The sequence below is a fragment of the Ochlerotatus camptorhynchus genome, unplaced genomic scaffold (genome assembly GCF_037179485.1).
Source record: "Ochlerotatus camptorhynchus isolate MF236.1 unplaced genomic scaffold, CSIRO-AGI_Acam_v1.1 ptg000538l, whole genome shotgun sequence".
Lineage (NCBI taxonomy): Eukaryota > Metazoa > Arthropoda > Insecta > Diptera > Culicidae > Ochlerotatus > Ochlerotatus camptorhynchus.
The window spans coordinates 183,862-206,216 of record NW_027041021.1 but is presented as its reverse complement, the minus strand read 5'-3'; the positions used below and the strand labels follow the sequence as shown (position 1 = coordinate 206,216).

At 38.7% G+C, this 22,355-nt stretch overlaps 1 protein-coding gene across 2 annotated transcripts in view; it reads left to right on the top strand.

The window, feature by feature from the left end:
- The first annotated feature begins 3,735 nt into the window (after window positions 1-3,735).
- LOC135713118 (uncharacterized) overlaps window positions 3,736-22,355 on the top strand; it is a 97,147-nt gene continuing 78,527 nt past the window's right edge. For both annotated transcript variants that reach the window (XM_065236229.1, XM_065236228.1), the window contains exons 1-2: window positions 3,736-3,848; window positions 3,904-4,024. In XM_065236229.1, the coding sequence (XP_065092301.1) occupies window positions 3,804-3,848; window positions 3,904-4,024 (166 nt within the window). In that variant the 5' untranslated portion in view covers window positions 3,736-3,803. The remainder of the gene's footprint in view (window positions 3,849-3,903; window positions 4,025-22,355) is intronic.

Below are 22,355 nucleotides of genomic sequence, written 5' to 3'. Positions count from 1 at the left end.
TACCTCCATCCGATACTTCCACGTGGGGAAGTTGGTCCCGTCAAATAGATGCACACGATGCACATCATGCGTGTCCTTCTCCTCTTCCATTTCTCACAAATTCACCTTTTCCGGTCGATAAACACTCCCGAACCGATTACTCGCGTTATTCTGGGCCCATAACCTAATGGGAAATAGGTTTGACCGTGATAAACCGGAATTAAACTAGAGAAAATTACGGAGTAAAATAAGCACGTTTATATTCTTTGAGGTTTTGTTTTGTATATCATTTCAGGAAAAAGAAATTGACAGTTGTGTACGAAAAAAGGGGTTCCGACAGTAAAGTCGAATAGTGGAATTGCTACCTCTCAACATGTTTCACCTTATCCACCAGCGCTACGTGCTTATCGCACCACGACTGGAACGTTTCCACGTAATGCGACAGGCACTCATTCTGCATCCCACAAAGCGTATGGAATGAACGGAAGCACTTCTTCGCGCAACACCAAACGTTTGCATACCGTTCCTTGCAGATGTAACACTTTTGTCCTCGGATACGAGCTTCCTCATTTCTGATGTCCTCCTCCATGAATCCGAAGATTCCCTCCTCGTCTTCAGGTAACAAGGTACACGTAGCAGGTATAATGACTAGTTTTGCCACGTCTAGTAGCCCGGTCCAGAATAGAGCATCGCACCATCGTACCGCAATCATGCTCAAACGCGTGACATACAGCATCTTTAGCCGAAATAAATAATAAATTGAACAAAATTGGTTTCATCCGATCCTCCTTCATTCTCACCATCTCACCTTCAGCACGTCGATCGATTCGATGGATTTCGGCATGATTTTGGAGTAAATTTTCCTCCTTCAGATCGCCCTCGTCGAGAGCTTTCAGTTCCTCTACGGAGGAGCAAATGCATACCGAGTATGGCCACCCGAAAAAAAAATAATTATAATAAAATAACGAAATTACAATGATTTTTACGGTTGAATTTCGGGCACATTATAAATTTATTGTTAAATTATTGGACGGGTGAAAAAATAAATTTCGTTTTAAAAGATACAATTCTCAATGAAAATTAATTTGATGAGATCAAATTTGTTCGAGAAAAATCAGTTTTTTTATTGTTAAGATGCTTAACAACCCCCCTTTTTTACTGTACATTTCTCATATACCATGATTTTCGTTTTGATTTTATGATAATCAACAAAAATCTCCATTCAAAATCATTATATTTTTATTGGATTTTTTTACGGTCGGGTCCTGTTTGGCGTCCAACAACGATATCTTCTCGGTCGCGAATGACCATGGCTTTGGTTAGGAGCACCGACTGATGAAATCTTTAGCAACAATTGCCGCCAAAAAGCGCGAGTCATTGACAGCTCAACATTGTTTACTTGTAAGCAAATGTTAACCCGATGTGTTTACTCCTAATCATTTTGGCCTAAGGTCTTTCATTATACAAAAGAAGTGCAGATAACAATGAACACAACATAGTGACATGCAGTTTGACAACAGGCTCTCCCTTTCAATTTTCGTTAGAGAAAAAGAGATAACAGGCGGTGCCCCAATAGCATCAACTACTTTAAGCTAGTACATATGAGTAGATAGTGTTGCCGTGAGGTACACTCGAAAATTTCAAATGTAAGTGCGTCAAACCAAATTTCGAGCCGCTCCGTCTGTCACTTCGTTTGTGGTAGTAGTGTTGCCATGTGTTTCAATCCAGTAGTAGTGGTGTTGCCATGTGGTACACTGAAAAATTGCAATAGCAGGTTAGTCACCAAAGTTTTCGAGCCGCTCCGTCTGTCACTTCGTTTGTGCTACTACTGGATTGTACCACATGGCAACACTACTAATGGATTGTACCACATGGCAACACTAAATTTACTAGAATGTTTTGGTTCTATCTCTATCAAAATGATACACTCTTTGCACACTGTCAAAGATCATATTGCACACAAAATCAACTATGTTCAAATCAAAACAAAAATACTAGCCCATCTGGTGGCTGATGGCACAAGCTTCTAAGAAAATTCTATTACAGCGAACCACATTATTTTAATTGATTTCTTCGCCAGTTAGTTGACGATATTTTTCCGAAGAATTTTCTTTTAAGAGTTATGTCTGTTTGTCTGTGGTAAAAGCACAAATGAAGTGACAGACGACTAAAGGCCCAATGACAGCGGAAGCGGAACGGCAACGGCAGTGGAAAAGCCCGATCTGAGTAAGCCAACTTGTCGGATTGAACACTTGTTGAAACCAAATCGACTTCCGTTAGGCATCTTGATGTCATTTGTGACAACTGTCAAAGTAATGACGTTTTTACGTGCTACGGGATAGGACACGGAATGCAAAAGAAATTACTTTTCCTCAGCATTTCTTGACCCAGTACGCAGTTCAAAAGAAATCGGTAAAGGAAAGATCGATTACATTAGTATCGTGATCGACATGAAGGTGGCGCATTCTGAATGCAATTTCACTTTCCTTGCGGAATAATGGTCTGATCCATTATTCCGTTAGGTAATGTTGACGTTTATTGCAAAACTAATGTTTTGGATGCATTTAAACAACATAAACACTAATAAGTGTTGATTTTACAATTTGACCACATCTCCCTATAATCTCAAAATTAAAACGCGTGGAGAATAGAAGAACTATGAAAGTGATGATGGTTTCAAAATTTTCCACGGGGAAGTATACGAGTGCAATCTTAAAATGCTTTTATTTTGTGAATGGAGCATTTTATTTAAATCTGGTAAGTGCTACGTTAGTAGAAAACTTCAGGACTACTCAATAGACATATAATACAGAAAACTTAATTTCTTTTCAGATTTTTAGTTGTAAACATAGACTTCCGCTTTTCTACCACTGTATCAGTAACCAGATTTAAATAAAATGCTCCATTTTCAAAATAAAAGCATTTTAAGATTGCACTCGTATACTTCCCCGTGCAAAATTTTGAAACCATCATCACTTTCATAGTTCTTCTATTCTCCACGAGTGCCAACTTTGATTTGCCAATAGCTGTCAAATTTTCTTTTGGGAAAAATCCACAAAAATTACTTTTCCGTTTTCTTTTCAGCTGCGTACCAGGCTTAACTGGCGAAGAAAACAATTAAAATAATGTGGTTCGCTGTAATAGAATTTTCTTAGAAGCTTGTGCCATCAGCCACCAGATGGGCTAGTATTTTTGTTTTGATTTGAACATATATGTTGCCGTAATTGGCAAATCAAAGTTGGTACTTGTGGAGAATAGAAGAACTATGAAAGTGATGATGGTTTCAAAATTTTACACGGTGAGGTATACGAGTTCAATTTTAAAATGCTAATAATTTGCAAATGGAGCATCTTATTTAAATCTGGTTGATGCTACGTTAGTAGAAAACATAAGGACTACTCAATAAACATATAATATAGAAAAAATAATTTCTTTTCTGATTTTTAAGTGTATACATAGATTTCAGCTTTTCTACCACTATAGCAGAAACCAGATTTGAATAAAATGCTCCATTTGAAAAATAAAAGCATTTTAAGATTGCATTCGTATACCTTCCCGTGGAAAATTTTGAAACCATCATCACTTTCATAGTTCTTCTATTCTCCACGAGTGCCAACTTTGATTTGCCAATAAACCGAAGAGAATCGGTCCACGAGGATAGGCCCTTTTTCAAATTGAACGCGAGAAATCGGGATTAAAAAGATCGATGTTCCAAATATCAATCCAAGATCGCCCAATACTAATAGATAGCAGTCGGCATTGAGGTTAAAGAAAAGTCCGGACTGCGGAGTGATGTGATCAAGTTTTTTCAGATCATTAAAACCATGTCAATATCGAAATTAATTTATTTCTTGCTGCTAACATCGCAGGTAACTGATACAAATTTAATATTGTTGCGGTGTTAAAACGAATAATTAATAACAGTTGATTACCTGCTGGAGCGGCATAGATGACAGCACCGAAGTGGCTCTGTTCATGCGGCGCAAACTAGATCTATTGTCTGACCGGATGATTAGGCAGGTTTCTTCACACGTGGTTGCCCCAGGTGAGTGTCATGGAAATTAAAAGAAGAATATGAAAGATTTATATGGTTAGACTTAAACTGGGTAATAAGTTCTACTTAGGCTCTGAACCATTTGGTGGATTATTTTAACTTTTGGTTAAAATTTGACAGATGGAAAGTTATCGATTAACCCTGCTATCCGAGCGTGGTTATTTCTGACAGACAAGAAGTTAAATTTTGACGACCGTGGCTCGAAAACCGGTCGATCGACAGCACGGGGATTTTCGAACATAAGAAATAACTTTCGAAATGTCACTTTTAACCACGAGTTAATTTCTTTCTAATTTTTTTTCTATAACTTTCCATCTGTTTAATTTTAACCAAAAGTTAAAATAATCCACCAAATGGTCCACAGCCTTAGGCTGTGTTCCATTTGGAAAATTTTCACTTATATTTGACACTTCGAAAATAAATTAAGATGTTCGAAAATCCCTCTGTTGTTGATCGGCCGATTTTCGAGAAAGCGTCTGTCAAAATTTATTCCTTGTCTGTCAGAAATAAGTCTGCAGGAATAGCAGGTTTATTTGAAAATTTTCCATCTGTCAAATTTAAGTAAAAATTCACCAAATGGAACACAGCCTTAGAAAGTTTATCAATTTTTCTAACAGGTTGTGTCATACTCGGTGGGTAATATAATCTTATAGATGTGATCTATTTTGTACAGGGCTGGAACCTGCCGCATGAATGCGAAAAACATTACTAGACCTTACAAAAAATTGTTAAAAATAATTATTGTTTATAATCCCTGCTAAACTTAAATTGAAATGGTTATGGAAATTTACATGAACGTTCATGTTTTAACCTTATGTATTATGGTTTTTTTTAATGAACCAACCAAATTTAATGGGTTGTTAAGAACCATTACCATTCCAAATTCTTGTTTTCTCCATACATTTTTGGGAAAGAAATTATATTGGAACCATTTTATATCAAATTTTTTCACCAAATGTACTAGAATATTTTGGTTCTATCTCTTTCACTCTACTGAAAACTGAAATGCATAAAAAAATGACAAAATGATACGCACTCTTTGCACACTGTCAAAGAATCATTGTACACAAAATCAACTTTGTTCAAATCAAAACAAAAAAACTAACCCATCTGGTGGATGATGGCACAAGCTTCCAAGAAAATTCTATTACAGTGAACCACATTATTTTAATGAATTTCTTCGCCCGTTAGTCGTCTGTCACTTCGTTTGTGGTAGTAGTGTTGCCATGTGGTACAATCCAGTAGTAGTGGTGTTGCCATGTGGTACACTGAAAAATTGCAATAGCAGGTTAGTCACCAAAGTTTTCGAGCCGCTCCGTCTGTCACTTCGTTTGTGCTATTGGTCCCAAGCAAACGATTAACTTACCCTATTCTAGTTGAAATTCTATTACTACACTATGTTTGTTTTGATTCGCTATGAAAGTTTGACAGATAACATCAGGGGTGTGTGGATTCATGCAGAACATGCAGGGGTGAGTGAAATAGCTTGGGACTGCTTGGGACCGTTGTTCTGGTACTGAGTGAGCCAAAAATAATAATGATTTTCTTCGGGACCCAGTGGTCTTAGAGTTACCTCTATGGTATGACCTCATGACTTTTTTGACTTTTGACTTTAAATGATCTATATTACTTGAATTTGTGTGGTTTACATGTATAACTTATCAAGTGACACAGATGCGTCTTTTCAACTTTAGTTTCTTTGAAATTTCAATTATTATTAATTACAGTTCCTAGTCCTATCAGGCCTGTTTTAAAGTATGACCACCTTGGTGGGATTGGTTTGTTTTAAATTTGAAAAAGGAGACTACTTTTAACTACTATTTACAACTATAACTAACCTACAACTACTATATACACCTTATCTACTATATACAAATTACTTATCAAAGCATGTTCTGATAAATTACATTTTTGTGCAAATTTATTCTTAATTTCGTTTATGAAAATTCGTTATTCTAGTGTCGAAAGGACGATCAAGAACCATCCTCAGCACTCTATTCTAAGCGACCTGGATTTTGTTCCTGTGAGTCTGTGCACATGATTCCCACACCGGAGCTGCGTAGAGAATCGCAGGTGCTATGATTTGTTTGTAGACAGCCAGTTTGTTTACTCTTGAGATGCGGGATCTGCGGCAAATCAGCGGATAGAGACACCTAACCAAGGCAGAACACTTGACTACTGTTTTCTCTACATGCGAACGGAAGAGGAGCTTTTCATCGAACAACATTCCGAGATAGGTTACTTCGGCGGACCACTCAACCCTTGTGCCACACATGATTACAGTACAAGATGGAGCCGGTTTCAGATTCAACAAACCATCATTAAATTTTCAATCATCAAAAGCAGTTTTTTCGTTCAAATTCAAAATTCTGCCAATGAAAATGTCATCACTGTGTTCCGGTAAGGCAGTAGAATGCAATGATGACATTTTCGTTGGCAGAATTTTGAATTTGAACGAAAAAACTGCTTTTGATTTTTTGATGATGATTGAAAAAACAATGATGGGTTGTTGAACCTTCAGTTTGGGCGATTGCCGATGGAGGAACATGATCGCTTGTGTTTTGGAGGCATTGATTTTGATTTTCCACGTGGTGGCATAATCAGCAAAGGCGTTAAGGCATCGTTGAAGTTTGTTCGTTATTTCGCGAGGCATCCTTTCTTTGACGGCTATTGCGGTATCATCTGCGAACAGGAAAAACACGCAACCGTCACCGAGGGGAGGAATGTCGGAAGTATAAATGCTGTAAAGCAAGGGGCCCAGCAGACTGCCTTGTGGGACTCCTGCTGGGATGGAAAACGTGTCTGAAAGACAACCATTCAACGATACCTTAAACGACCTTTGCTGGAGGTAGTTACGGGTGATTTTAACCAGATGTAATGGGAAGTTGAAGTTAGAAAGCTTGTACACAAGTCCGTCATGACAAACATTGTCAAGCGCCTTTTCAACGTCTAACAAGACCATGGCTGTGGACTTGGATACAGCTTTGTTACTTCGGATGTTAATCATCACACGTTGATGATTGGTGGAGTGCCCCTTTCTGAATCCAAACTGTTCCGGAAGGAGAATGTTGTTTTCCTCGAAAATCTTGAGCAAACGATTGAGAATGAGTTTTTCGAACAATTTGCTCAGCGCTGAAAGGAGGCTGATTGGTCTGTAGCTTGAAGACAATGTTGGATCCTTACCGGGTTTGCGGATTGGTATGATTTTTGCTACTTTCCAGATGCTTGGAAAGTAGTGCAGTTCCAAACATCTGTTGAAGATAGCGGTTAGAAGAGACTGCAATTTCATGCTGAGTCTCTTCAAGATCAAGTTGAATATACCGTCAAACCCGGGAGCCTTCATGTTCTTGGTGCATTTCAGCGCTGAGCAAATCTGTTGTACTGTAATCATATCCGCCGGAGGCACGACACAAGGGGAGGCATCTAGGTTTTGAACGCATTGAGCAACCTGATCATCGAGCGGATTTTGGATAGTGGAGCCAAGCAAATGCGATGAAGCGACATGCTTGCCGATCGCATTTGCTTTCTCCTGTGGGGTGACTCTGAGAGGTGGAACGGGTTTGGGATGAGTTTTCAGGACCTTGGCTACCTTCCAGAATGGTCTGGAGCGGTCATCCAGATTCTGGACAACACGCCGGAAACTTTCATTTCGGAGTGAGTCCATTCTGGAAGCAATCTGCCTGTTCAGATCGGGCATTTCACGTTTTGTGCCCAGATCTCCAGTCCTCTGAAACTGGCGAAACATTTCTCAACCGAATCAGTAATTGGGTGTGGGAATCAATAGCAACAAACTTACCCCTCACAGGAACTTGTCGAACGTATGCCTCGTCAGCCATGGATATGGCCTGTTGGAGTCCTTCCATCGTCCGGTCGATGTCATCTACGGTGTTGAGCAGTGGATTTTCATCGATGTTGCTGTCCACCATTCGTCCGTACTGCACCCAGTTGACATGGTGGTAGTCTTTGCGCAGGCAGCTTCTAGCAGGAACCACGTTGACACCGACTTCAGTCACCACCGGTTGGTGGTCGGAGCTGAGATCGTTGTGCGCCTCCGGCTTGGATAGTCCGATGTTTGACTGGAAAAAGTCCAGCGTGGAGGGATTTCCCGCCGGAGAGATGAAAGTTGGTTCGCCGGAAACTGCACAGTGTATAGTCCATGTTGCGCGTGGTCGAACAATAGACATCCGTTCCGGTTCCTCTGGTAGTTCCGCCAAGCTTCATGGCGGGCGTTCAGGTCGCCCCCAACGATGAATCGGGAGCTAGTACGGGTGATGGCGGTCAGGTCCTTCTGGATTCCTAATCCGTTGCTTGTGGTACACTGGCGTGGGCAGTAAACAACGATGAACCGGACGTTTCCAGTTGGCGATTCCACCTCCACACTAATGGCCTCGATGATAGAAGTGCGGATGTGGGGCAGAGTGCAAAACTTGATTCCCTTTCTGACGATGACCGCTACACCCCCCCCCCTGGAGCTGGTGCGATCAAGCCGGATAATGTTGTGGTCAGGCAACCAGAAGCTGTCACCGGACTTTAGGTGGGTCTCGGTTAGAAGAACCACGTCGATGCTATGCTTGCGGAGGAAGTCGGCAAGCTCAATCTGTTTTGCTCTTACAGAGCAAGCGTTCCAGGTAGCGATGGTTAGCGGTTTAGACACCATACTGGATGATGAACGTACCGAGCACTTGGATCTGTTCGGGCTTATTGCGGCACTTACGTAGAGCACCGGTCATGTTGACGAAAATTTCCATCAGTTCATCCGCTGATAACAGATCGGGGTTGTTGTTTTGCGCTAGTGGTTGTCTCCAGAATCCAGAGGGGGATGGAGAGCTTTGGCCAGCAGAATCACCAGAAGTTGCTTGAGCGGAATGCACCCGCGAATTCGCTTGCCTTTGCTGAGCAGCACGAAGAGGCGGGAAATCCTCCGTCCGAAATGCCGGGACTTTGTCCTTCTTGCGTCCTGTTTGAAGTTAGTTGCCGCCTGATTTCGGATGCGTTTGGAGCACTGTCTGTCGGAACCTTGGTGAGCACCACCAAGGATGGTTTCTTGAATGGTTTCTCACCGGGAATGTCGTGGGTGAAGTATTTCGCCTTGGAAGTCCTCAGGTGGGTGACGACCAAGTAATACTCCGCTTTGGTACGGAGCACCACCTTGGTGCCGACTCTGTCCAACTTGTATTCGGCTTTAACGCCCAGCGTCGCTAGATCCGCGATGAGCTCATTAAGATGAGCATTTTTCACTACCAATGGTTGTAGCTTCACTTTTGCCGCACTCGGGACGGCAGAATTTTCGTTGTCGATGGCGTCGCCGAAATCACCGATGTCGCTGGCGTTCGTTGCTGTGACGTCATCACGTCCACTCGCACCATCGGACTGGTCTTGGTTTTTCTTCCTCTTCTTGGATCGCTTCACCGTAACGGAGGTGGTCTCCCAACGTCGGTGGGAAGAGTACCGTACCTATTTAAAATATTTAAACTCGTGCTACACTTTCCACTGTTCCTCTCCGCTTTCTCACGGAGCCTGCACGATGCGACCGACACTACTGACAACGCGAATAAACGTTTGGAATAAATTATCGAACAACTCGACAGAGCGAGCAAATACTGACTGTACTGCTTGACGAACAAGCAGAGAATGACGTAGAACTAGTAGTAAAATTATGTTTATTTCTGTTGATTATGGTATGTACATTGATTTATCATTTTAATTGATTAGCCTACTTGGCTCTTCATCTTTGTTTAATTTGATATTCTAATTTAATATTTGCGTTTTTCAACTAGTTTACAGAATATCCCTTTGGGGATGTGTTTTATTTGAATTGAAAAAAAGTGATAACCTACCCTCGAACCTACCTAACTACGAGTATAACTTAACCTAACGTGCTAGATCACGTATGATCTGATGATTTGATCTCAGACAGGTGTCTCTGAACCTTTCCAGGATGAATACTCTCCGTTCTTCTAATGTTTGAATTCCAGCCAGGAAGTGGATCTCAGAATTTCTAGTCCGCGGGGGACTGTTTAGGACCATCCTAAGGATCTTGTTCTGGATCCTTTGGAGTTTAAGGTGATGGCATTTTGCGCAACTCTCCCAGATTGGCATACCGTACTCGATTACAGGAAGGATGATTTGTTTGTAGACAGCAAGCTTATTTTTCAGGGACAGGGTTGACTTCCTGTTGATAAGTGGATACAACGATCTTATCAAGATGTTGCACTTGGTTTTGGTTTTGTCAACGTGCTCCCTGAAAAGAAGCTTGCTGTCTAGTGTTAGCCCTAGATACACGATCTCTTTGGACCATTCCACCACTGTGCCGTTCAGGCAGATCTTGTTATTCTCCGACGGAACAAGTCTAGGAGATTTAGAGTGTGGAAAGATAATGACCTGGGTCTTTGCCGCGTTGATACGGATCTTCCAGCTGTTGAAATATTCAGACAGGACGTCCAGGCCTCTCTGAAGTTTGGCAGTCAGAGCTCCGATGACCCTACCCTTGTAGACGATGGATGTGTCATCTGCGAACAGAGACAACGATCCACCATCAGGGAGAGCCGGCATATCGGAGGTGAACAGGTTGAATAGGATGGGGCCAAGAATGCTTCCTTGTGGAACCCCGGCACCGATGTTGAAAGCATCCGATGAGATTCCATTCAGAGAGACTCGGAACGTCCTGTCTGATAGATAGTTGTTTATGATCTTCACTAGGAAGATTGGAAGATCGTACTGCTGCAATTTGAACACCAGGCCATCATGCCAGACATTGTCGAATGCTTTTTCAACGTCTAACAACGCCATGGCAGATGTTTTTGAAACAGACTTGTTCCGTCTGAGAATGTTTGTTACTCGAGTCAGCTGGTGGACGGTCGAACGACCTTTCCGAAAACCAAACTGTTCCTCGAGTAACAAGTTGTTTTCATCGGCAGATGTTAGGAGCCGGTCGTACAGTGCTCTTTCGAACAGTTTTGATAACCCTGAGAGAAGGCTGATTGGTCGATAACTTGAAGGAGAGGACGGATCCTTCCCAGGTTTCCGAATGGGTATGACTTTAGCTGACTTCCAACACAAGGGGAAGTAGCCAAGTCTGAGGCACTGATTAAAAATCAGTGCCAGATGGTTGTAGAATCTGGAACTCAAGTGTTTGAGTTCCAGATTCAGGATGTTGTCAAAACCTGGGGCCTTCATGTTTTTAGATGATTTGGTATAGGCCAACAGTTCGTCAACCGTAATCTCGGATTCCTCTGGAAAAATGTTAGGAATCTGAAGAAGATTGGTTGCATTTTCAGCTACCTCAGATTCATGAGGGCTGACGATGTTTTGTCCGAGATTATGGGAGCTGACGAAGTGTTGACCTATCGCGGTAGCCTTCTCTTCAGGAGCTATCAGATAAACCACTGGATCGCCGGGACGATCCAGTGGGGTCAGTGGGGGAATGGGCCTAGGCTTGTTGGTTTTTAAGAATTTTTGTAAGTTTCCAGAAGGGCTTAGCACAATCTGGGAGAGAGCGGATCTAACTAGCAAAATCGTTATTTCTGAGATCCACCAACCTGGCCTGAATGATCTTTGTTAATCGATTACAATTGGTCTTCAAGTTAGGCAGGCCATTACGCTGGTACTGCCTACGAATGGTATTACGGAGTCTAATGAGATCTTTGGTAGGGCTGTCAAGGTTCAGAGTGTTACTCACCTGTCTGGATACTGGCACGTGTTGTTCCCTGGCCCGGGAAATCGCCTCCTGGATGGTTTGTAGACACCGGTCAACATCTACCGACGTCCCCGGTTGGACATCGTAGTCGATGGTTGTGTCGACGCAGTGTTGATATTGCGCCCAGTTGACTCGATGGTAGTTGCGCCGGGAAGCTTCGAATCGGTTTACCGAGGATCCAACTTCGGCCACCACCGGGTAGTGGTCCGAGCTGAGTTCCTGATAGGTGATAGGTTGAGCGATGTTTTTGCCCATGTTGCTGATGAAGATATCGATGGTAGCGTGAACACCGGACCGACTCAATCGGGTGGGAGTTTCCGGACTCAAGATGTTGTACTGCGCTTCCTGCAGGTCGTTGTTCAGGATGGTGCCGTTTTGATTGCGCCGATTGTTGCCCCAAGCTTGATGTTTGGCGTTCAGGTCGCCAGCGATGATAAAGTTTTCCCGTCGTCGTGTTAGCTTGATAATATCTCGTCGCAGATCTGCTGCCGATCCGTCCCTGATGTTGACTTGTTTGGGGCAGTAAGTCGCGACGATGGTGATGGGGCCGATAGGAGTAGAAACTTCCACCCCTACGTCTTCGATGATCTTCAGCTGAAAGCTGGGCATCAGTCGACAGCAGATGTTTCTCCTTAGTGTAATAGCCACTCCTCCTCCTCCAGAGTTGACGTTTCTTCTCGAACTCGCGTGGCGCACTCTACGTTGGTGGTGCATTAAAAAGCCTATTGGCAAATCAAAGTTGGCACTCGTGGAGAATAGATGAACTATGAAAGTGATGATGGTTTCAAAATTTTACACGGTGAGGTATACGAGTTCAATCTTAAAATGCCTTTATTTTGCAAATGGAGCATTTTATTTAAATCTGGTTAATGCTACGTTAGGAGAAAACTTAAGGACTACTCAATAGATATATAATATAGAAAAAATAATTTCTTTTCAGATTTTTAGGTGTATGCATAGATTTCAGCTTTTCTACAACTGTAGCAACAACCAGATTTAAATACAATGCTCCATTTTTAAAATAAAAGCATTTTAAGATTGCACTCGTATAGCTCTCCGTGGAAAATTTTTAAAACCATCATCACTTTTATAGTTCGTCTATTCTCCACGAGTGCCAACTTTGATTTGCCAATTGCCCTGCACGGTTATCGCAAAAAACTCTTTTATGACTATTGGCGATCTAACGATAGCACTCGTGGCGAATAGGAGAAATAGAAAAATGATTATGTTCTTAAAATTTTGCACGCACGGAAAGACGAAACAACTCAAAATCAAGTCTTTTGCACTCATCTTGACACCTAAGTGCAACCAGTCAAAATTGAGTTATCAGCGAAGTATCCAATTTCAAGTATTTTGCGAAGACACCCTTTTGGGTAAAATGTAACTGTTTTAATAATACTGATTATTGGGCAAAAATTACTTAAAACGGGGTGTTTATTTCAGCAAATTTTGTTGTTAAAACTGATTCATTAATTGCGTTTTATTTTATTTTTCAATGTTTGTGTTAAGCATTTATAAGCAAACATAAAACTTTTATTTATACTTATGAGCAATCAAACAGATTTAAACAAATAAAAAAAATCGTTCTCGCTGACCAACATCGACATTGATAGTGTGGTGATGGTGAGAAAGGCACTTCCTGACGTAAAACTAGTTGTCCTTGAGATCGGCTAACGCAATACTAAAGTTTAGATACCATCTCCTGATTAATCTTTTCCAGGATGTTGAAATCGCGATTGCACATGATCAGAATCATGAAATGAATTTTACGTTAGGTATTTGCATAGAAAATTCACTAAACGTAACAAACCTATCTAGCTGTCCAATGTAGGTGTTGAGTGAAAGGAATTGAATACCAGATCTCCACGGTGCTGCCTCAGGTGGAACTGTGACGCGGTATATTTCCATCAATCACCGGAACAATAAAATAAACTATTAATCTTTTGCTTGCCAGATGACAAAGTGAAACCGAAATAAACATGGCGCATGATGAGATTTTTCATCCAAAACGAAGTGCCATCGCAACACTCGATTTTGGATACTTTCAAAGCACGGGGAACGAAACAATTTAAAATCGAAATAAAGAATCCTCAAAAATAAGAGCTCTCTCAAGACTGCTGCTTGAGTACAATTAATGTACAGTGAGACGTTATCGTAACACTTCACGCTTACGTTAAAAGTACTCATCAATGAGAACAAAATTATACCCAAAACAGTAGTGTTGTGGAAGTACTTATTTTTAAGTACTTTCGATCTCGATTTTGAGTTGTTTCGTCTTTCCGTGCGTTGAGGTATAGGAAAGAAATCATGAAAAGCATTTATTATCCGAAAGCTGCTACGGGGGAAGAAACCTCAAAAGGTATCCAATAGACGTATAATTTTAAAATTTTATGTTTTTTTCTTAATTTTAGTTTAGATTTTTAGATCTGAATTTTTCTAACCTTGTAAGCACAACCAAATTTATAGAAAATACTTTATTCGTTAAATAAAATCGTTTTTAAAACATTCTCCCATACCTCGCCGTGCAAAATTATGATACCATCATCAGTTTTCTAGTTCTCCTATTTGCCACAAGTGGCGCTTTATGCTATCGCTAGATTGCCAATAAAGCACCGACAAACCGACAGGAAACATAAACTTAACTCTTGATCAAGAATACATAACGGTCGATTCAAATGTGCAGCGATCCCATCTGTCGAAACCATAGAAATGTTTTATCTAGATAAAAATAATGTATCCGAAATAGATTAGACACGAACCAACTCATACATTTTGTACGCGTAATAGAAATATCTATCGTGGCTAGCATACATATTTTTCGCGAACACGGCGGCAGATGCCAGTTTTGTGCTTTGATCAGAAATTTATTTCTAATTTGTATGATCATTCATGTCGGTTTGTCGGTGAATAAAGTACGCATTTTTGGAAGAAAACGGGACTACCCATAAATTGACTCTTGATCAAGTGAACCAGGAAAACCGGGAAAAAGGAATTTATTTTCACCAGGAAAAACCGGGAAAAAACCAGGAATTTCATAAGTCCACCAGGAAAATAATCTTGTTTGTATAATTTAAATAGGTTTTAAATTTTATGCATGTCAAAATTTCTTTTTATAATCAGGTCAAAACTAACCATTTTGTTCAAGGTAAATCTCTCACACAACTAAACATTGATGAACAAAATTTACCCTGAGAGTTTAGTAAATATATTTTGTATTTATTTTTAATTTAATTTTTTTCTCGAATCAATTGCATGTATGATTTGTGCTTAAAGTTCAATTTACTTTGATGCATTTTTAAAAATTCAATAGCAGTTTTTTTCGATACATTATTTTAGATTGCAAAAAGCTCGCGTCATTTTGTGTAAAATGTCAAAAGGAATCGAATAGTGCGAGCTGTTTGCAATCAGAAAAAATGCGTCGGAAAAAACTGCTTTTGAAATTTTCCAAAAAGCATCAAAGTAAATTGAACCTTAATTGATAGCAGACTTAAGCAGTGCCGACGCGTAACTACTTTGAAGTACCTGTTCAACATGGTAAATAAAAAAGTTCTATTTCTAATAACTTCAGATAAGGCCTTCGAACTTCATGCAAGTTCTACAAAATTCGGGAAAGTCTTACAAGTTTCAGGAAAATCCTGTGAACTACTGTGATGACCTACGACGGTCAGGAAATCTCTCCGAACCTTCAGAGAAGTTCTGCAAATTTCAGAGAAGTTTTACGAGCTTCAGGGAAGTTCTTTAATCTTTGGGGAATAACTACGAATTTTACAGAATTTTCTACATATTAAATGTAACTTCTACGATTTTTAGGCATTGCTTGAAGGATAATCCTATGACACTTATGGATTTTTTCCGAGCTTCAGAGAAGTCTTCAATACTCTTGGGAAGTCCTCTGAACTTAAGGCCATCGTTCGGACATTTTGAGCCGTTTGTCTGTGATTTGGGTGGTTTTCCAGGAAGCGTCCCGAAAATCCTGGGAAGGAAAGCGAATATCGGGAAACAAATCCCGTCCGATTGTAGCCAAGGATTTTGTTTTCTTAGTGGTGTAAAATTTGGGTGGAAAAGTGCATTCAACTTCAAGTGGTGTGCTTTTTCCGGGAAAGTGGCATTTCCACCCAAAGAGAATATGCACGTGGGGTGTTTGATATTACTGGCTATTTCTCCCGTCAGTGTATATGTGCGCGCAAGGAAATGCAATCTTGCGCCTATGTTTTCCCGGGAATTTCCCAAGAAAAAGTATACCATATTTTTATACCAAGACATTCTGCAGACTATGCACAACATGATGGTATACATAAACATATGATTCTCGAAAATTTGTAGCATAGTTTTTCAATTTCCAAACCATGCGCCAAACATTCTCGCTGTAAATTCGTCACGGGCATAGTAAAGAAGCAATCAGCAATTACGCATTTGTTTTACCACGTTGCCACATTTTTTTGTTCCTTTGCTACCGGATCACATGTTCGTAGGTCCACGTGTCCTTTTTCGATAGTTCGCTTATCATATCAAATTGATCAGGAATTCTTCCGAAATGTCAAACATTATATCGAAGACCTACGACGGATCGGAAATTGAAATTGAGATCTCCATATATTCTTTCATCAAATCAAACTGAACAGGAGTTCTTCAAAATCTTATCTTATCTATCGAAGACCTACGACTTATCGGAAATTGAAATCGAATTCTGCATATTCCATCATCACATCAAATTGATCATTAATTCTTCCGAATAATCAGAAATTATATATAAAACGTATGACTAATCGGAAATTGAAATTGAGTTCTCCATATATTCCATTAATATATCAAATTGATCAGAAATCCTACCGAAGACATTCAGGCAGTTAGAATATATTTCAAAATACAAGGATGGTCAGAAATTCTTCCAAACTATCAGAAGTGATATGGAAACCCTTCGATTGATTGGAAATAGAAATCAAATTCTCCATTAATTCCTTCATCATATCATATTGATCATGGAATTATTCCGAATAATAAGAAATTATATCGGAAATTGAAATCGAGATCTCCATATGTTCCCTCATCACATAAAATTGATCAGGATTTCTTCCAAATTATCAGAATTAATATCGAACGCGTATGACTAATTGGAAATTGAAATTGAGTTCTTCAGAAATCCTTCTGAAGATCTTCGGGCAGTTCGAATGTATTTCAAAATACAAGGATGATCAGGATTTATTTCGAAATTCTACCGAATTATCAGAAGTTATATGGAAACCCTATGACTGATTGGAAATTGAAATCGATTTCACCATAATGTGTACCCTATGTACCCTATCAAAGTGTTCAGAAATTCTTCCGGATTATCAGAAATTATATTGAAGGTCTTCGACTAATAGAACAATTGCAACCGAGTTTCCATATATATCTCAATCAAATCAGGTTGATCAGGAATTCTTTCGAATTATCAGAAATTATTTAAAAAAAAACTATTTCTAACCAGAAATTGAAATCGAGTTCTCCTTATTCCATGACCATATCAAATTGACCAGGAATTCTTCCGAATTATCATACATAATATCAAAGGCCTACGACTGATCGTAAATCCAAATCGAGTTTTCCATATATTCCTTCATCATATCAAAGTGATCAGGAATTCATCCGAATTATCATATAGCATTCGATTAAAAGAACAATTGAAATCGAGCTCTCCATATAGGGGAAAAGTTTTCTTCGGCAATACCTTTACCTATTATCGTCATGGGGGAAAAAATTCCTAGAGCACTCAAATTTGGCCAATAGTTGCTCTGAAACACAATGTATCCACATGCTAAAATTGAGCTCCCAAGGACGTTGTTTACCCCCCTGACGATAATAGGTAAAGGTATTGCCGAAGCCAACTTTTCCCCTATATTCTTTTTCCATAAAATTAAACAGAAATTGTTCTGGACATTTTTGGTCAGTAAGAATGTATTTACAAAATGTAATAATGATCAGGAATCATATAGAAGACTTTCAAATCATCAAAATTTGATTTAAACCCGTTGAATACTATCCAACAATGTCAGTTTGGTAAATAATTCATTCGAATTATCATAAATGATACAAAGACCTACGATCGGATATTGAAACCGAGTTCTCCATATATTCCCTGGTCATAACAGAGTGATCGGGAGTCCTTCTGATTATCTTTGGTCTGTAAAAATGTATTTTCAAAATTTTGCATTGATCAGGAGCCATGTAGACGATCTTCAAATGATCTTGAAATAAAACCATTTGAATATTCTTACATCATATGAGATTGGTCAGGAATTCTTCCGAATTATAAGAAATTATTTCGAGAACTTCCAAATTACACTAGTTTACAGCATTTTTGAACTCGGTAAGGTGATGATCATTTCCAATGCAAAATCCTACGCTGAATTCAATGCCGTGGTCAGAAAAAAATAAAGTAGAGCCATTTTTGAGATATACAAAAATTTTGATTTTTTGAATTTTGGACAAAAGTACGATTACTAAAATGTCAATATCTTTGGAACTAGTGCACCAATTTTAAATCTTTTTTTATGTAAATGAAGCTTAATAAATTTGCTATCGTTCACTAGAATATTATGTCTTAATTAAAAATTTAATTTTGAAGTCATTTAAAAATTTACAGCATTTTTTTTTTATTTTTCCTGCGAATTTTCCATAAAAATCTTGTTTTAATCAACATTTTTAATGGGATAAAAAGATTCAAAAAATCATTCCATAATTTATTCTTAAAGTCCATTCAAAACCGGAGAAAATGAGCCTTTAATGGGTGGAATCGGTTGGAAATTGTCGAAGTTATGAGCATTTTTGTTAAACACTTAAAAATGTTGCTTTAGAGTTCCTTTTCTAGGTGTCGTTGTAAGCATCCAAATCGCATGTAAAGTTTTCATGGGAGATTCTTTTCTCTACATATCAATTTGATTAAGGCATATCAGGATTTAAAACCGAGTTGATACAAAAGAAATTTATTTAGGTTTTATTAAAAATGATTGAGAATCGAATGACTTTGTCTTCGATGTTTTGAACTTGTTTCTCGAATCAGAAACCAACAATAGTCACCCATCATTGCTTCATCCCAAAACCCTTGGTAACGACGTTCCATCATCTTCATTTGTTGGTGAAAACGTTCGCCGTGCTCATCACTCTCGTCACCAAGATTTTCCGGGGAAAAATCCATGTGAGAATGTAGGAAATGTATCTTCAAAGACATATTCACACCTGTGTTCAGTGAAATAAAAGGATTTGAAATTAATTCTATGTAACAAACACAATATTTTTGATTTATACCTATTTTCTCATAATTTTTGAGCAATTCATCGACGGCTTCCTCATAATCTGGGCTTCTGAAATTTCCTAAAAAGGTTATGACAACACGCTGGAACGATTTCCACGCTTCTTCCTCATCTGGTGTCAAAACTGTATTTAATGCGGAATTATTGAGCAGTTTTTTTTGATCTGTGGGCCAACAAATACACCTTCCTTTATCTTTGCGTCAGATAAATTTGGAAATACTGATTTCAAGTACTGGAATGCCGGCCCTTCTTTTTGCAACGCTTTGACGAAATTTTTGAATAGCCCAAGTTTTATATGTAGTGGTGGAAGTATTATGCGTTCTTTTACCACAAGAGGATCATTTTTAACGTTGTCTTTACCAATTGTGAAATTATCCCGTTTTGGCCAATCTTTTCGGACGTAGTGTTCCTTACGAGCTCGACTGTCCCATTTACACAAAAAAACACATATATTTTGTGTATCCCTGTTGCAATCCAGTCAACATGGCAACCACTTTAAGATCGGAACAAATTTTCCAATTGTGTTGATTGTAATTTATCAAATTGAGCAATAGAGCCATTGATTCATACGTTTCCTTAACGGCATGAGCTAATGGAATAGAAGGTTTCTCATTCCCTTGATGCAGTAAAACGGCTTTCAAGCTCAACTTGCTGCTATCGATGAATAAACGCCATTCAGCTGGATCATATGGCTCACCAAACTCTTCAAACAAGCCGTTTACGTCATGGCAAAAACATGCCTTGTCCTTTGTAGAATAATATTTGTCAAATTTCTTGTGACAATTCCTGTGACAAGAAATTTTGACCTCCTTGCTCAGCATGTTGTGTTCTTTCAAGCGTGATGCCAGCAATTCGGATTGTGTAAACAGTTTTGGGTTTCTTTCCAATTCCACCTCGAAGTCTTCCTCGCATTCCTCCTTGAATTCCTCCTCACTTTTTGTAACGGTCGATTCAACAGAGGGCGCTCGTTTCCGCTTTGGATAAACAGGATACGGGACCGAACTTGAATGTGGAACAGGTTTTGTCATAGAAGCCACTTGTGGATACTCAACTGTTTTGTGACGTCCTTGTTGCTTAACTTTTGTCAAGCAGAAATAACAATCCGTTGCATGACAAAACGGTCGACGCCATATGGTGGGCATGTCAAAGGACAAATAGCGACTGACAGATAACAAATAAGTGAGTTAGTAAGTAAGACATTAACACTTATCAAAAATAGATGAAGTAAGATAATGTCGATCAGGAAAGAACAAAGCACTACCATGCTGTACATAAATTGTTTATATGAAAGTTATTCAAAAAATCAATTTACCTTGCGCCTGACATCCACCTAGGCACCTAGCCAAGCACGTTTTGCACGAACTACATAATACTTTTGGAATCCACGGTTCGTCAAAGTCTCCAGGATCAATTTTAAAATAAAGCCTGTATGCAGTTTGCAACGAAGCAGTGAAATTGACCGATTTTGTAAATATATAGTTGCCACACGCGTAACAAAACTTTTGAGGATCATTTTTACACTTGAATTCACGTTTTGTCGTATACATCGTTAAGCAATGTTAAAGAAAGAAAGCTGTCAAATTGAGTTGGTTGCGTTAGGTTCTCGCCGAGCGGTCTCACTAACACTAGCGTAAATTATATTGTTGAAAATATCCCATTTAATTTTGCGTGACAGCTGGTAGTGTTAGTGAAATGCACTGTATGCGTACACGTCCACAGAAAGGCTTACTGGAAGTGGTGCATGAACCTAGGAGCGGGACAACGGCCAATCTTGGAACATTCAATTTCCATGATTTTACAAAAAATTTCATAACTTCGACAATTTCCAACCGATTTCATCCATTAAAGGCTCATTTTCTCCAGTTTTTAATGGACTTTAAGAATAAATTATGGAATGATTTTTTGAATCTTTTTATTCCGTTAAAAATATTTTTATGGAAAATTCGCAGGAAAAAAAAAAATGCTGTAAATTTTTAAATGACTTCAAAATTAAATTTTTAATTAAGACATAGTATTCTAGTGAACGATAGCAAATTTATTTAGCTTCATTTTCATAAAAAAAAGATTTAAAATTGGTGCACTAGTTCCAAAGATATTGACATTTTAGTAATCGTACTTTTGTCCAAAATTCAAAAAATCAAAATTTTTGTATATCTCAAAAATGGCTCTACTTTAATTTTTACTGACCACGGCATTGAATTCATCGTAGGATTTTGCATTAGAAACGTTGGTCAACCACTAAAGTTCACACTTTTTATGTTGTTTTGTAAACTAGTGTTATAGAAAAATTTATATTGAGCATTTCCAGCCCAAAACGCAAACCGGTTGGACATGAGTGTTTCCGATTTGAATGAAACATTTCTCACGTGTTCGCTGCTACTAATGGTTGCATTTTTCATTTAAATATGATTTTTTCCTCCAGGGTAACTTTTGAAAAGGGCGTATAAAAAATGGATTACTTTTTTTTTTCAAAAAATCATAACTTGAAAACTATTGATATGATCAAAATGGCATATGAGATAAATTTTTAGGTAGTTAAATTATCTTTGCGGAAAAAAATACATTGAAAGAAAAACTTAGTAAATTAGTATTTAAAAAACGTAAAACGATGATTTTCTCAAAACACCCCCCCTTCGATCTTTATAAATTTTTTTTTTCAAGAAAACTGAAAAAATGCCCTAATATTTGGTGAAGAGTGTATGCTGGTAACTTTCTTAAAAAATCTATAATTTTTGAAATTTTTGTTGGTTTTTACAAGTTGGTGAAATTGCATATTTTTTAGTAAAATAATAATTTATTTGGATTCTACGCATAATTTTCAAAAACTTTGCATATATAAACTTTTTTCCTAAGTCCAGCCGTTCTCAAGTTAATGCAATTTAAAAAAATAATTATAATAATTTTCTACATTTTGGGCCATTTTCAAATGTTAGTCGTGATGTCCAGCATCGAGCTGTTTTTCCATGAATATATATTTAAAAACAAACAATTCATTCTCAAATATGGTAGCTGTCAGACTTACCCGTTTCTATTTAGACGCAGCGGAAAAGAAACAAGTTTATAAGTAAATACTCTCAAATATACCCAAATAATCAACAAACCCACTCATGTGCCTTTTTTCTGTCCTCTATTAGTTGTATACCTGGATAGAATTGTGTATGTCATAACAGAGGCTCAAAACATAAACAGGTAAACAAATATGTTATTAAACCTGTAATTGAGATAAATTCTCTAGGTACTTCTCTGACGTATACCATATTGTGCCTTAAGAGCTCATCCCGCTTAGCTGCTACCAGTGAGCTCAGCAGTGTTGGTAGCGATCGTTAGGGATGTCCAT